General features: G+C 37.4%; 2 protein-coding genes across 27 annotated transcripts in view; both read right to left on the bottom strand.

The window, feature by feature from the left end:
• LOC106729210 (ESX-1 secretion-associated protein EspK-like) overlaps nucleotides 1–15235 on the bottom strand; it is a 23963-nt gene extending 8728 nt beyond the window's left edge. The window contains exons 1-13 of one of the 26 annotated variants that reach the window (XR_004317695.1): nucleotides 14577–14692; nucleotides 12969–13054; nucleotides 12568–12683; nucleotides 12378–12459; nucleotides 11682–11760; nucleotides 11013–11078; nucleotides 10161–10224; nucleotides 8797–8864; nucleotides 6709–6840; nucleotides 5251–5358; nucleotides 3312–3426; nucleotides 2866–2928; nucleotides 955–1115 (exon numbers count right to left, since the gene is read on the bottom strand). Coding sequence is in view for 5 of the 26 variants with exons in the window: in XM_032474286.1 (XP_032330177.1) it covers nucleotides 6793–6840; nucleotides 8797–8864; nucleotides 10161–10224; nucleotides 11013–11078; nucleotides 11682–11720; nucleotides 12378–12501; nucleotides 14577–14965 (798 nt within the window). In the remaining 21 variants the exon portion in view is untranslated. Of the gene's footprint in view, nucleotides 1–954; nucleotides 1116–2552; nucleotides 2929–3311; nucleotides 3427–5110; nucleotides 5359–6635; nucleotides 6841–8457; nucleotides 8573–8796; nucleotides 8865–10160; nucleotides 10269–11012; nucleotides 11079–11681; nucleotides 11761–12330; nucleotides 12502–12567; nucleotides 12684–12968; nucleotides 13055–14576 lie in introns of those variants that run through there. The other 25 variants (XR_004317698.1, XR_004317696.1, XR_004317699.1 and 22 more) reach the window with 25 other exon arrangements.
• Nucleotides 15098–16177, bottom strand: LOC116661688. Its single transcript, XM_032474195.1, has 2 exons — nucleotides 15662–16177; nucleotides 15098–15419 (listed from the first exon to the last, which is right to left on the bottom strand). Exons 1-2 carry the CDS (start codon nucleotides 15961–15963, stop codon nucleotides 15098–15100), a joined length of 624 nt encoding a protein of 207 aa, XP_032330086.1. The 5' UTR covers nucleotides 15964–16177.

Here is a 16177-nt window from a genome sequence, read left to right as displayed (position 1 = left end):
TTCATAGAGATTCTTACTTCTCTGTTCCGTGATTTTGATGTGTTCGCTGAAAACAAAGTTTAGCTAGGCAGAGGCTACTGCTCTATAACTCTTACCAAACAGTGTAAAGAGTCTCCATGTAATATCTGAACATAACCTTCAAGACTTTTATAAAACAAACCCTATTAAATTCCAAAGGAAGGATTCCACTTACAGGGTTGGTTTGGGTCCATAGGTAGTTCTTGCATACTATTATATTATAATGACATTCTGGCACTAGTAACATGAAGTTTTTGTGTAAATGGATGAACTCAGAACTACAAATATTTGCAAGGCAAAAGCATTGAGCAAGTCCTGCCATCAATAAAATTTAACTTCAGAGAAACAAAAGGGAGATTTTTGCATGTAATACATTAAAATGAGAACTTATTTACATGTCATTTTGATAGGTTTGATGTTTTTCAGAGGAAATGTGTCATTTTCAAAAATATATCCTTTGTTTTGTATTATCTGTCTTTTTAAAGGCACCTTGGACCTAATATCATGTTTTGCTTAAAAAAAAAAAAAAAAAAAAAAAAAAGATGATACTGCCCAGGAAACTACTTCTTAGAAATCTGAGTGGAGATGAGTAGTCATTGACTGGCAGACTGTAATTTAGGTCAAGCACATAACTTATAATGGCTTGTTCTCAAGGAAACAAAGTATGTATAATTTACTTCTACTCATTATCTTTGTATGTTCACAAACCAAAATGGGACCATTCTCAGTGTGCTGCTGAGATTTTGCCTCTATCCTATCTAGTCTTGTGCATGCCCACAGATCTAAGCCCCACAGTGATTTATTGATTCTGTATGAAAATAGATGGAAATGTGTTATTAGTACAGTGGCAGCAGACTTTGAGCACCAGACTTTGAGGCTTTTGTTTTATATTTTTTAAAGGAAACACATGGTATTCTTGCTGCATTCTTAAGTTACCTCTTGGTAAATGTTGAGGAAACATTCTCAGGAACATCATACCCATATTCATCCAGATGTTAAGACTGCTGTGTCCAAGTGGCAGGCTGCTGTCACAGGAAGAGAAGATATTGAGGAAATAATTCCAACTCTGGGGTTTCTGTCTTGTTATTCTTGACCACCTGTTGTTTTAAAAGATATAAAGTGATCATTATAAAAGAAATAAAACTTGCCATTTTTAAACAATTTCTGAGATTTATTTTTCAACTCAACTGTTCAATAGTTTCACTGCCTATACTGAGTTAGATTACAGAAATTCACAGGTTTAAATTACATGGCTTTGAAGACTCTCAAGCTCTGCTTCCAAGATTCAGACTCCTGTGGGTATTTTATCCCCTGTCATTTAAAAGCAAGTAACATCAAAACTAAGGGGAAAAAATCTTAAATATTATCTGTAATTTAGTACCCTCACACAATAACTCTTCACTTTTATTTATTTCATACATAAAAAATGATGGTCTTTGAAAGGACAAATTCTTAGGACTGATATTACAAGTAAAAAAGTACAGAAGTATTCATGTCATTAACTATTTTAAAGTCATACTGCCACCCAAAATGTAGCAATTTGCTATATTTCCAGAAATGTATGTGTATTACTTTCATAAAACTTTATCATTGGACATCATTTTAAAACACCCCATTTCTTTAATACACAAAAAGAATACTGTAAATTTGATTAAACTGTATTTTTTGTATTAGTAGTGAGAACAAAAATGTTTCCATATAAAGTTTATTTGTGTTCTGTATAACTGGACTATTTATATATTTTTTGTCTATGATTAAAACAAATTAGATGTACAAGACTGGGATTCACATGGTTGAAACAGAGTTTTTTAATAACTCCTCCAATAACTTGCTTGCTGGCCCAAAGACAGAGGAAAACATTTTATCATCAAAATAGTGCTTTATGAGTAGCACATTATCAATTTAATATTCCAAAAGGATAGCAGAGTTAACACTCAAACTCTTTAAAACATAAAATCTTACAGAATCTTTCATAGCCTCAAGTGATTGGACTTTATTTCATTTCCTTTTGCCCTACTAACCAAGGTATTCTGCAATAGAGCATTTTCTAACATCAAGAGGGGGCAGTAAAGAGCCAGGTAAAAACAATGCTACAAATCAAACCTTCAAGATTATTCCTGCATGTTCTGATTGCTGTCATATGGCACTAGAAAAGCTCCACTTGGGAGTTTTTCCAACTCTTATTTAAATGGTAAGCAATAAAAGGAGCTCTTCCTTACACTAAGACCACTGGATGAAAACAGTCTGACCACTTCTAGACAGTCACTGATAGCTTCAAAGCCAACAGTAAAAATTTCTTATGATTTCAGTTTAAATGTGATTTGGGGAAAGATTAATAATTCTGCATCTGTAGTTGTCAGGTTACCTAAAAACATACCTTTGGCAGAATCTGAACTGAGTGAGGTAATTTTTATAATATGAAGCTTACTTTCCAAGTTGAGTGATTTTGTGAGCAAATTACAGATTAACAAATTCTTCTACACACATGCACAATCATACATAAATACATACTAATTTACAGTTTAATTATTCTAACCATAATGTATTAAAATGGGAGAAGTAAAGATTATAAACTACAGATGGCAAGGGCTGTCTCTACTTAATTTTTATAAAATGCCTAGCTTATAAAATATAATGTTTTTATGTAAATAACACTTAATGGAGTTGTTTAAAGGTGGAATGGGCTTTCCTTAGGGACAACTTGGAGGTATTGTAACCACAGGTCCAAATAAGCATTTAGCAGGGATGATGTAGAAGAGATTCAAGTATGTATATGTAAGGTATGTATACCAATTCAGAATATAATGTATTTTTAGAAAAGAATAAATTAGTCTCTGCTAGACTCACCTTTGTGGTGTCATGCGCATTCTATGTGTCTTCTACAATGTTGGATACATCCACATGTAATTCCTTTAAAACCAGAAACCCAAATCAGTAGTTAGGAAAGAGAAGGTATCATTTTTATTAGCCAGTAGCTGAAGTATAAAGTATTTTTGGTCAAGTATATATATATATTTTTTAATTACAGAAATAGATTGCTTGTTTGCCTTAAAAATTTATGACAATTTTCCAGTGGTTTCATTTTTTTTTAACATAATACATTCAGTTTATTAAATTTTCTAAGGCAAATTCTCTTCCCAATTTTGCATCTTTGGCTATGAATATTTTGAGTAGCATAATATAGAACCTAGAAGTAGTAAGAAATCTTTTTCTCAACCTCTTTTAAAAAATTCTTCACTCTATGTTCCTGTTGGAAGTTTACATGCAAGAAGATGTATACAATCAGACTTTACCAGGATATCATCGGTGCAGTTGTCCTTCCAGACCTCTAAATGTGCAACCACGTGTCTCTCAGTTCAACCCTAGAGAGAACTCCATCACCGTCAACGTCAAATACCTTGAAGCAAACTAAAGAAAAGGCTCTTACAGAGGAAAATTACTTTTATATTCTGACATATAATACATTTTATTACAAGCTGCCCTAGTAAAATTACTTAGTTCCTCAAACAACTACATTCTGGATTAAGTTCTTATTTGGAGGAGATTGTGTCATTAAAGTCCTTTGAACTTGTAGGAATTCCTGTACACTTCACAAGTCTCTCTCCTTATATCATTAGCCAGCTTAGAGAACTCTATCCTTCACCTAAATCTAAAGTTAAATTTCTTGCAAACTGAAAAAGGGCCAAGTTACTATACAATATCTCACAGATTTTGAGAAGGTAATTCAAGCTTTTAAATTAATTTCTAATATTTAAAACTGATCACTTCAGAGTTGATTCTTATAATGCTGAAAATATTCCATCTACTTTAAGAATCAACAAAAAGCTGGTACAGTTAGCCCTCTGTACCTGTTACAAACCACCACAGATCAAAAAAAAAAAAAAATTTCCCAGAAAATTCTCAAAAGCAAAACTTGAATTTGCTATTCACTGACAACTATTTACATATCATTTACATTGTATTTACAAATAATTACATTGTATTAGGTATTACAAGTAACCTAGAGATGATTTAAAGTATACAGGAGGATGTGCATAGGTTATATGCAAATACTATGCCATTTTACATAAGGACTTGAGCATCCATGGATTTGGTATCTGAGGGGGTCTCAGAACCAATCCTCAGCAGATAATGAGAGATGACTGTATAAAGATTTTGCCTCTCCAATGTAATTAATGTGCACCCAATATTTTTGCCTAAGAACAATTTCAAATCTTCAATGAAGTTTATATACAACAAGCTAAAAATCCGAAATATCAGCACTTTGCTAATTAACATCAATATCAGCAAAATTGCTAGTTAGTCTAGTTGGTTAACTTCCACTAGTCCACTGGCAAAAAATAAATTAAAAAAAAATTAAGACAATAATTAACCTCAATTGAGAAACAAAGACTTCAGCCTCTTTAATACCAGAACTTTAATGTGAACAAATAATCTATCACAAAGCCAGGTTAGAGTAATGGTATACTATCAGGGAAGATAAAAGAAATCTAAATTTTTAAGATTAAATAATTATCTACTTCACACACCCGTGTAATAATTATGCTATTAAATTAACTGAGTGCATCACAGTACAACATTACTAAAGAATATTGAACTATTAAGTATCATACCCAAAATATGCAGTATTTGTGAAGCTGTATTTTAGAAAGATGCAGAGATAATGACCCTAGTGAATATATAAGAATTAGGTTCCAATTAAATGTAAACTGCTGCATTTTCCTATCCAAATATGGTTAAGATTTATTAATGTAATATGCTTATAAATTACGCTATAATATTTTAGCTAGGTTTAAAAGATAAATTTAGTATTTAATAAAATTGTTTTATCATAAATTTAATTTTGCTAATAAAATATCAATATACACAGTGATAGAAAATAAGTTGGAATTCAAGTTAAGCAAGACAAATTTTCTATATAGACTACCAGAAAATATTTTCTATATGCTTAACATTTTCAAACACATCATGACTGATGTAGTTCATTTATCATGAATTGTACATTCATCTGGAAAATCAACCATTATTAATAACAAAGATCTTAAATTACTCCACAGTAAAAAAGAATAGATGATTGAACCTTTACACTGACCTCAGTAAAACCTCAGCAAGAGATTGCTATTTGCCAAAGGGATGAAAATTCAAGCCTTAATCAGATGATTTTTTACATGAATGGATGCTAATTTTTTTCTCTGTATAGCTTCCAAATTTTGTGATGTTTAACACACTTACATTTCTGTCTTTCAGCCAGAGGTCCTCTGCAACAAGCTGATAACCCACAGGATATCTCCTTAAAATCTATGTGGCTGTCATGATTTTCACCAAAAGCATTAAATAAACCTGTAAAATAGGAACACAGAATAAATCACAGCCAACAAACTTCCTGTTAATAATGACATGCTTATGAAAGGAGGCATGACTCGCATAAACTGACTTAGTTTTTAAAAGTTATCAGTAGTTTCCACTGTCTTAGGAAGTTTTTTTTTTTGTTTTTCCTGGCATAATTATAACCAAAATTTAACTTCCTAGAAGAAAATACTATCATTTAGTGTTTGGTTTTGTCTGCCTACCTGTCTCTATCTTATATTAATTCCAAAAGTCAAAAGTGATTGTAGAATGTAAAAAATAAAAAATATTTTAAAAATTTAACTGGAAAAAAGTCAGAGACCACAATTATCCTAATATGGAAAGACTAAGAAGAAAAAGGAAAAAAGAAGAAGAAAAGTTGAACTCTATCAAAGATATACTGTGTTGTTATTAACAAGCTTCATACAGCTCCTTCATGAAGCAAAGAAAACTAACACACTATATTATAAGAGAAAGAAATTCTGTACTGCAGTCTTCATTGTACCACTTAATCTGTATAAATAAATATATTAAATTTCAGAAATAAAGGGCAATTTATAATCTAATCCTGTGGTTTTTAAACTTTTCATAAAAAATAAATGGAATCATTTTGTTTTCAAATGAAATGATTTCTCAATCTCTAATTCTAAAAAGGTAAAAACATAACTGCACTGCTGAAGTGGAAGCCCTGTCTGTTCTAGCTCCCCTAACAAGTATTTCTAAAACACACTAGAAACCTGAAGAATACAGACTATTTCAAGAATCTAATTCTGTGCCCTCAAAGAGCAGAAAATTGAAGCTAAGAAGTAGTTAAATGACTTGCTAAAAGTAAGAAATTTTTTTTAAAAAGGTCTGAATCAGAAGCAGAACCCAAGCTTTCAGATTTCAAATACAGTTTTTGTGATTATCACCCACAACTACTCCTTGTAAACCTCATTTAATATATATATATATAGTAGTGAAAAGTTTAGAGCTAAGTGGGGACCTTAGAGATGGTCTAGTCCAGTGGTTTCTTAATTTTTTAAGGGTGGGGGAAGGATACAGCAGTGGAACCTTCTTCTATATAAAAGAAATACAATAGACACTACTCAGCTGAGGAAGAGGTGGGGTCATGTGTGGAAGCTAGAGCTTTGCCTATTCAGTGTCCACCACCCTGACCCTTGCACCAGATGCTGAGGCACCGCACTGGAGCACAGTTTCATAATGATTGTCTTGGTCAAACTGATTTTATATATGAGAATATTCAGGTGCAGAAAGGTAAACCGACTTACACAAGGCTCCAAAGGTGGAACAAGGCTCACGTGTTTAGCAAAGAACATTTGTAGAAAATAGAAGGATTCCCACCTTCACTCAGAGATGGACGAATTGGTGGTGAAGCCAATGGGCCAAATGTCTCTAAATCAAATCATCCAGTTCGGGATTGAGCCCTCAGCAACCAATAGCATTTCTCCAGATGAATGATGTCTGATTCCTCCACTGACAATCAAATCAAACAAGATTATAAAATCTCACTCTTCTCTTCTGGACAATTAATTAGTTCATCCTGATAATGTAACTTCTAAAGATACATTTTAATTTCCCAGTTAAACTGTTAAAAAACTACCTAAAACAAAAACTCTGAAAGACAAATATATTGTATCTAAAGTGGCATGAAAATTAAATTCAAATTAACATAAAAGAGGCTTTAAAATGGGAAAAAAATTTGCAATTTCCCATTAAGCAGGCTGTTTAATTCCAACATGTAAAATAATAAACTAAGATATTTATTTTTTGCTTCCCACACTTTTATCTGTATTCACTTTGGTGATTTTAATCTCTATCTTGGATTTGAAAATTCTTGATCATAGTCTCTCCTGGCTACACAGGTAACACACTAATAGCAGAATCTATGTTTGATTTATCCTGTCACTATGGTAACCACTTACACATTTAATACTTATTAAATAAATGTACAAAGGGGATAGACCTAAGCTTCTCCTTCTTGGCCCTAAAATTCTTACTACCCCTCCTATAAAGGCAGGAGCCTCCTCTGTAGGACAGAGTGTAAATGTATCTCCTGAGAAGGATTCCCCAACAAGGGCTGTCTTTACAGCGTGCTTTTAGATAAGATGTTTTTATGGGACATTTCAATAAAAGGATCAAGGACCTAAGCTTCCCAGTATGGTGGGAGTTGTGATGGGCATGGGAGGATGCTCACTTGGGAGGATGAGATGTTAAAGACACTAACAGTGAAAAGGACAGGGCAAGATGAAGGGCGATTGGGAAACAGGACCACAGAGATGTGACATCTACTTCCCACTGTCATCTAAGTGATACCTACTTGAAAGAAACATTTCTACAGTTAAATTCTATAATGGGGGGTTATTTAAATGAAGCACACATATACTCAATGAGTAGATCACATAATTTTTAGAGATTCAGAGTGCATTAGCATTTTCAGAGTACTTTTTACATCAATAACTAGTATTTATAAATTCCTGTGTGCTAAATAAGTATGTGGAATTATTTCCATTTTGCTTTTAGACTTACTACAGCTTAACCTATTCACTGCACTGATACAGAGTAATTTTTCTAATGAATAAAAATGATAATGTACAACCTTGTTAAAGATTCTTTAATTTCTCCATCACCAGATTTATGAACATTTAGGCCTATGTGTCAGGCCCCATTTCTTACCAGCTTTTTCACCAACACCTTACATTTAGGTTATATTGCATTACCCAGAGGTCGGGAAATGTTCTTTCACACATCCACGTCTTTATTAGGTCCTGTGTCCTCTGAGGAGAAACCTTCTCCCCACTTTCACATCCTTCCATTTTACAGCCTAACCACTAATCCTTCTGTAAACACCTTCTAATGCTTTCCAACCTCACCAGCTACCCCAGGGTCTTAGCTTCTCTCTTCCACAATTGTCCTCCACTGTATATAGTATCCAATATTCAAGTGAAGTATGAGTCCTCATTTACAGGTCTGTGGCCTCTCTAGATTACAAAGTATTTGGATTCAGTAACCTTGTCCTTTTATCACTGTTGCTGCTAGAATTCATTTCATAGGACCTGATACATAGTAACCACACAATAAATACTTGCTGAATGAATGAATGAATGAATGAATGGCCAAGGCAATCTTCACAGCCAAGGCTTCCCCATCCCAGCTCAGTATTCTTTCTGTTATATCAAAGAGACTCTGCCCCATGAAACAATAGACCCTGCACATTTTAACAAATGTATACAATTATTAGGAACTATTATTAGCACAGAGACTAGCACTACTGTTCTCATAGTTATGTCACATAAGTAGTGTATTAAAGCTCGTTCTGATTTGTATAAATCAACAATGTCTGTCACCAGTTTAAATATTAGTAATTTAGAAAACAAAAGTTATTGATTTATCTACTCATCAGAAAACATTATGACAGATCTATTTACATACCTCTTTTGTCAGTTTATATACCAACTGGAAAAGAAGGGGTGTACAGTCAACTCTGAGAGTATAATTGCCTGCAAAATAAATGAGAGTATTTTAATACCTCCAAATGGACTTCAAACCTGTATTTAATTCTAACTTTATTTTCTAATTATAAACAAGATATAACAGATTTCAAATTGAAGGCATCATTCCTGGAGAATTAAAAATAGGGTGGACCCTACAGATTATCATATTCAGTGAAGTATGTCAGACAGAGAAAGGCAAATATCAAATTATATCACTTATATGTGGAATGTAAACAAACAAAAAAATGATACAAATGAACTTATTTACAAACCAGAAATAGACTCACGACATAGAAAAGAAACTATGGTTACCCAAGGGGAAAGGGGGAAGGGAAGAGATATGTTAGGAGTTTAGGATTAACAGATATACACTATTATATATGAAACAGATAAACAACAAGGACCTACTGTATAGCACAGGGAATTATATTCAGTATCTTATAATAACCTATAATGGAAAAGAATCTAAAAACAATGTATATGTATATGTATATAACTGAATAACTTTGCTGTACACCTGAAACTAATATTACAAATCAAATGTACTTCAGTAAAAACAAATAAATAAAATTTTAGAATAGATAGATAGGTAGGTAGATAAATAGACAGACAGTCTGGCTAAAACTAAAACACAAGGTGGAAATAACTCTTCAGGAGCCAGAGAGGCTGCAGCACACACTCAGGATAGGAGACTGCAGAGGCGGACTCTGCTGCTAAGGCCGCAGCTCCTGCAGTAACAGTAAGGGTCATTGCTCATTACGGCAGCAGTACCTAGGGGTCTTTGGCAAAGGAAGTGGTAAGGCCATAATGTTCATTTTTTATTCATTCATTCAATTCAATATCAAGACTTTAGACTAGAGCATGTCAGTAACTAACATGTGTCCTGTGACACTTACCTAGAAATAACCATAATACGATGAAAGCCTACAGATGCACATGCCACATGTCAGGGTCAAAAGGAAGTCTGTAGTGGGTGCTTATTTCAGAGTTGTTCCAATACATACAGGAACTATTTCTGTATGAAATATTTTAGCCCAACTTTTAAAAATAGCTCCACAGGAAGAATGTCAAAAGTACTAAAGTTTTAAGTAGTAATCCAAGATAGGCAAATGGTAAATATACTAAAGAAATTAGGATCAATAGCTTAGTTATGAATCATAATAATGTTCTCTCTGGTAAAATGGAGAAATGGAGGTATTATTGAGGCATCTCATAGAAAGAGGATAATCCTAGTTTATGAGTTGGAGTTGATAGACTTAAATACTGGTATACTATTTAATGACAATCTGAAATAAAATTTACCTTCTGTGTATGAGTCTGCATTGATATATGCAACCTCTCTCTCCTGGAGTGTTTTCACATTCTCCTGTAGTTGAAGCAAAGCAGTCACTTAACTCACAGCATTTACAATTGTGGAAATACAAGCAAAACAAATTAATTCAGTAAAAGAGTGGTTTGCAGATACCATTATAAATCAAATGCCTATGCCTTTGACCATAATTTTAAGAAAATGCTATTAACTGCTTGATAATATTAATGCAATTAAAACAAGAAAGAAAAATATTAGTGATGCTGTAGCCACTGTTCATAGCAACAGCAGGGAGACCCAGAGGAAAACTGTCCCTGATCCCCTGCACCATAATATGAAGGGGGAAGGCTCGGAGATGCTCAGCCTCACCCTGGATCTACTGGAAGAGAACTGCTCAAAGTAAGGCCTGGAAATCTGTATTTTTAAAAGGTGTCCCTGGCAATCCTTACAGACATTAAAGTATGAGATCCCTTGACGTTGGGGATCCAAGTAACTTTACCATATTAAAAGTGAGGAAGTTGGAAATTTGATTTATCAAGAATTTTTTGAAAGAGAAGATATTGATGAAAAAAAAAAAGAAAGGAGAGGATAGAGAAAAAACTAGAGGGAGAGAAGAGTGGCTATTAGGACAAAGACAAGACATTTCTCTCTCACACATACATGCACACATGCACACACATTCTAGAAAAATACAGCAGAAGAAGACTAATGCCATCACACACATGGGAATATGCGGAGAGAACTTTTCTTCTCTCTCTCTCTCTCTAGCTTGCTACCTTATAAGAGCAGTTACAGTAAAAACATTTAAAGCTGTGAGTGGTCATCCCACAAATGAGAATTCTCACCTCTGCACTTGGCCACATGGGATAGATGACAGCTGATTCTGCTGCAGAGTTTCCATTATGACAGAGCTACAGTAGAAATAAAAAAGATTCCTTAACTATATGTAAAGGTAAATGTGCTGCTGAATATGATCAAGAAGCTAGTAGAAAATGGGAAACAATATTCAAATTGTCTTTTAACTCACATGAATTTAAATTAATGCAAGGCATATTATCTTGTATCTTGGATTTATTTTATCTGTATTTTAAGCTGCTTAAATTATAGAAAGACACATGTATTTCTATATACATGTATTCACAAGAAATTACATATTTCTAAAAGTAAATGACCTTAATGAATAAGATCTGATTCATCTAAATAAGTGTATTATGAAATGCATGTTCATAACACCAACATAATAATAAGACTTTGCAATATAAATGGAATCAAATGTGATACAAGTAACTGTGATTTTATTCCCATACTTATTTGATTCATATTATTATTTTAAAGTATGCGGAAATGAGTCAGAAGGAAAGCATTTTAAAAACCAGACACAATGATAAGAAAGATATGACATTCTTTAAATCAATTCTATAAAATTTGGACTCATAAATGATGAACAAAACAGAGGATAGTCACAGGAAAGTGCTTTTTGGTGCACCTGCCTTTAAAAAAATACACAAGCCTACCTTGAACATGTAAGAACTTAGAGTTACTGGACAGAGAGCCTAAGGGAAGAAGATGAAAGAAGGGGGCCTATGAGAGACACTTTAAAATAAAGCATTAAGAGCCAGTGACAAATGAAAATTAATCATAATTGAATTAAAAATAAATCCTTGAAATTTTAGAGTAATTCAATTTACAAAATCATTGTATTATACTTCCCAATCAGGCACTTTTGTAAATGGTAAAATATACCTATGGTTACAATTTAGTATGGAATCCATAAAGGAGAGACTATAATCAGAGTATAGTCATCTTAAAAGAGCATGTTGTTTTCCTAGATAGAAGAAATCCAAGGAAACTGTAAAAACTTGAAAATTAATGCCAAGGATCTATATCAGATTTTCAATAAGCTAATTCACTTGTCAGAAGCAGCTTCCTAGGTTTGACTATTTTCTGAGCTTACAGATTTTACTTACTTATCACAAAACAAATACAAATAGAAACTAAAATATTTTAAAAATAATGAAAAACTTGGTTTGTACTTAGTAATTAAGAGGTTGTTCTGTTTTGCCAAACTGATGTAAAAGCAAAAACAAACTCTATTTCTTAAATTTTCTTGAGTATTTATCCAAATTAAAACAATATCAGGTAATGGAACACATCTGTGATTACCCTGAGATACATGTTGACCAAGAAGATACGTTTTCTGTCTTAGTTACCTCAGCCCATTTGTGGAACCCAGAAGTCCAAATTTTTCTGCATCCCAGCTGGCAAAAATGGTAGTTCTTCTCGGTCTCCAGCCTGTAATCATTGTTAACATACATGGTACATAGGTACATCTGCCTAAAAACAAAGGAAAATTCACTCGAGTCACTTTCTGTCATCACTTGCCAAGGAAACATTATTTACCTCTACTAATCAGTTTTCCAAAATTCTGGACAACTTCTTATAAATCAGCAGTTCCACTGGTTAGGTCAATACCTCCAAATACCCAGAAGTCCTGATGATCTCCCAGAATAACACACCTGTTTGGAAAGGAAGGCATTCAAAAGAATGACAACTTAGAATGTATTATAAAGAGCAGTAATTTATGTTTTTAAATTAAACTTCCTCCTGCTTGAGTTTCCTCCATAGAAAACCATCAAGGTAGTGTCTCCTTTTAGAATTTACCTTTTTTTCCCCACATTTAATTATATCACATCAACCAGGAAAAAAATATTAAGAGTTGATTAAAATTTATCTTCTCTTACTCCTGTAATCTTTGTAAAAACAAAATGTTTTAAGACATTTTAAAAAATTCACCAACTCACCAAGTTTCACAGATCCTCAGGTAGTTCTGATTACATCGTAAATGCTTGTGATTTTCTTGATGTTATGAACATGCATTTTAACCTTCCTAGAATTTCACAAAGGGAACAAATTACTTCACATAGAGCATTATGTCTAACAGGTTCCTTCCAATGTTTTATTCTAAGTCTCAGAAGTACAGAAAACTGTTTAATAGGATGATAAATTCCCATATGCCCACCATCTAAATTCAATCATTGTTAATACTGTTGAACTATTTGCAAGCGAGTTGCGCAAATCATGACAGTTCTCTCCTATGTATTTAAGAATGCACCTTACGGTGAAATTAAAAAAAAAAGTATCAGTATTTTATATTTTTCCTCCCTCATAGCTCTATTGTTGGTATTTATTTAAACTTCAAAATTATTATTCAACGTGAAAAAGAATCTTGTTCTTAGCAATTTTAAAAAAAAAAATTGTGTATTTGTCCATTTAGAGCTCAAATCAATTAAGGGATATAAGCCCCAGGTGCTTTTTTTGATATTTTGACCAGGGAAAATTTCTGTTTCTGACTTTTCTCTTAAACTGTTACTGAAGCTACATGCTCTTTGTTTTCCTTGTGTCTGTATGTGTCTGTTTATAAATCACATTTTTCATTGTGTACCTCTAAAGGGTATTAATACATGAGATAATAAAGTCTATGTTAAAGGAACTCAGTTCTAATTGAGTTAAATAAACACTTTTTAAAAAATTCTTATAAAATAAAACTGAACTTCTAATATCTTAAGAGTTTTGAAATTTTAAAACAAGCTTCTTACAGAACTTATAAAATACTTGCAGAATCCAAATTCACATTGCTAAGGCAAATCATTAACCAACAAGGCTCATTTAACCATTTTAGTTTAATAAAAACAGCTATCTCCTCTCTGATTCATCAGTGTGAAGTTTCCCTTTCCCTCTACATTTCAAGCCAGTCAAACTAAAGTTCTGATCATGCCATGCTGTTTCCCCAACCCTGCACAAGCTGTCCTCTGCAGCTGGCATTTACTGCCTGTCTTGATTCCGTGGAAATCTGTTTGTGTAAAATTAAGCTCAATGAGCACACGTTCCGTGGTCATGCCTCCTTAACACCAGTGCTGTCCGGGGTTAGTAACAGTAACGACTATGATGGTAAGTATATGGAGCCATGTGACAGTTAAGCGTTCACCACTGTGACCATCTAACCCACCCCCACAGAAGTGACCGGTGAACTTCGCTCCTTCCCCTCTTCTCTCCTACTCCTTCCCTTAAGTTAACCTAGGGTTTTGCATGCATAGCGTTTTGACAGTTATCTGAAACACTGTTTTAAACCGTCAGTTGAAAAGGGAAGATAAAATGTTACACCTGGACCCACGAAGAGAGGGGTGGGAGTGGCCCAGAGGAAGCCGAACGGGACGCGCGGCCTCGGATCACAACACAGCCCCGTTCCTTCCCGAGTTTCGCAGCCGGGAAAGCAGAGGCCTGGGGCCCGGACCGCCTCGGGGCCTTCGGGGGAGGCCGAGGGAGGGACGGAGACCCGCGCAGGGCTGGGGAGGGGCTTGGGGACGGCGGGTGGGCCTGCGGCCCTGGGGTCGGGGTCCGCAGGGACTCACCGTCTCTGCAGCGGCTCCTGGGCCACGGCGGGGCGGGCGGCGGGAGCGGCGGCGGCGCCCGCTGAGGCGGCTGAGGCGGCGGCGGTGCCGGCTGAGGGGGCTGAGGCGGCGGCGGCGGTACCGGCTGAGGGGGCTGAGGCGGCGGCGGTACCGGCTGAGGAGGCTGAAGCGGCGGCGGCGGTTCCGGCTGAGGCGGCCGCTGCTGTTGCCGGAAGGACTTGAGGGACTCCAAGGCCTTCACTGGCTTTTCCAGGGTCGCCATGGCGGCCTTCTGCCCCGTGGGGACAGCCCCGGGAGTCGCCGGGCCGACTGGCGGCTCCGGTCAGCAGCGGTGGCAGTGAACGGGGCTCGGGGCCGCCAGCAGGTGCGGACCCCAAGCGCCCGGCCATCTTGGAGCCGTCCCGACAGCCCCCGCGGCCCTGCGTCCTGCCACGCTCCGCCGGTGGGGCGGGGCCGGGCCGCGGGATTGACAGCCGGAGGCAGCGGCCTCCGCCAATGGCTGCCGCGCCCGCCCCTTGGGCTCAAAGAGCCGCCACGGCTGCTGGAATCACTGCGTTCTTCCCGGCGAGGGGCGAGGGGTACTGCACGGAGATCGGGAGGGCGGTTCGGGGGCGGGGTTGCGTGGCACGGCGAGGAGGGTGGGGAGGGCGGGGTGACTTGTGATTGAGGGTCTCTCTCGGCGAGGGGCGTCCTCTCTCGGCGGAAGCCCCTCTTGGAGATGGGCGTCCCCGGACGACGCCTAGCGGGTGGCAGGGAGGCCGGGCAGTGGGCTGGGAGCCCGAGACCCCCGCGGGGCGCTTGCCCACCCCGCGGCGCGGGCGGAGGGCCGGCTCGCCGGACAGCCTGCAGGGGAGGGAGGGGGAAGTGAGCTCGCCCCGCGCGGAGCCAGAGGACCCTCAGGGCGGAAGCCCAGGTGTGGAGGGAGAGGGGTCCCTGGGGGGCAAGTCTGCAGCCGGAGAGGGAGCGGAGGGGATTGGGGGAGGCCCTGGGTCAGGCATGGGTGGTAAGAAGTTCCCTGGTCAGTGCCTGCTGCCAGAGAGGCTGGGCAGGTGCAGCGAGAAGCAGCTTTGACCCCTGAGACGCACCTCCCAGCAGATCCCAGCAGATAGGTGCTGACACGGTCTTCCTTGGTGCCTGTCACCGAGGGTTTCTGGTCTCCGGACGCGTGCGGGGCTCTGGGCTTTCCTCTGCGTGAGCCCTGGCCTGATAGCCGACTCTGCTTCTGACACTTGAGCCGCCCGCCTGGGCCTGCGCGCCGGCTCTCGTGTGCGCGTCCGGCTGACGTGGCCAGTGGTGCCACGGAGCGGAGTCCCTTTACATCTCTAAGGCTGGGGTATTTTCCTAGAGAGAAGTTTGGCTTGCCCCGAAAGTACCATCCTTCCCCCATTCCCACCCACAGCCATTCAGAAGTAGAGGACCAGCATTGAGAGTCTAGGATCAAAGAGCTATGCTTTGCTTCCGTTACCACAGCTTCGGTGAATGTGCACCATCTCTCATCCTTCACTGCATATCTCTATTAGAGTCCTTTCATCACAAAGGCAGCAAGATGAACAGTGGGCTGGGCTGTCCCTCCTGATCTAGCAAAATATGATTTCAGTTTT

Source organism: Camelus ferus, chromosome 36 (assembly GCF_009834535.1).
Source record: "Camelus ferus isolate YT-003-E chromosome 36, BCGSAC_Cfer_1.0, whole genome shotgun sequence".
Classification (NCBI taxonomy): Eukaryota; Metazoa; Chordata; class Mammalia; order Artiodactyla; family Camelidae; genus Camelus; species Camelus ferus.
The sequence above is the reverse complement of the archived record's forward strand: the minus strand, read 5'-3'. Positions and strand labels throughout refer to the sequence as shown.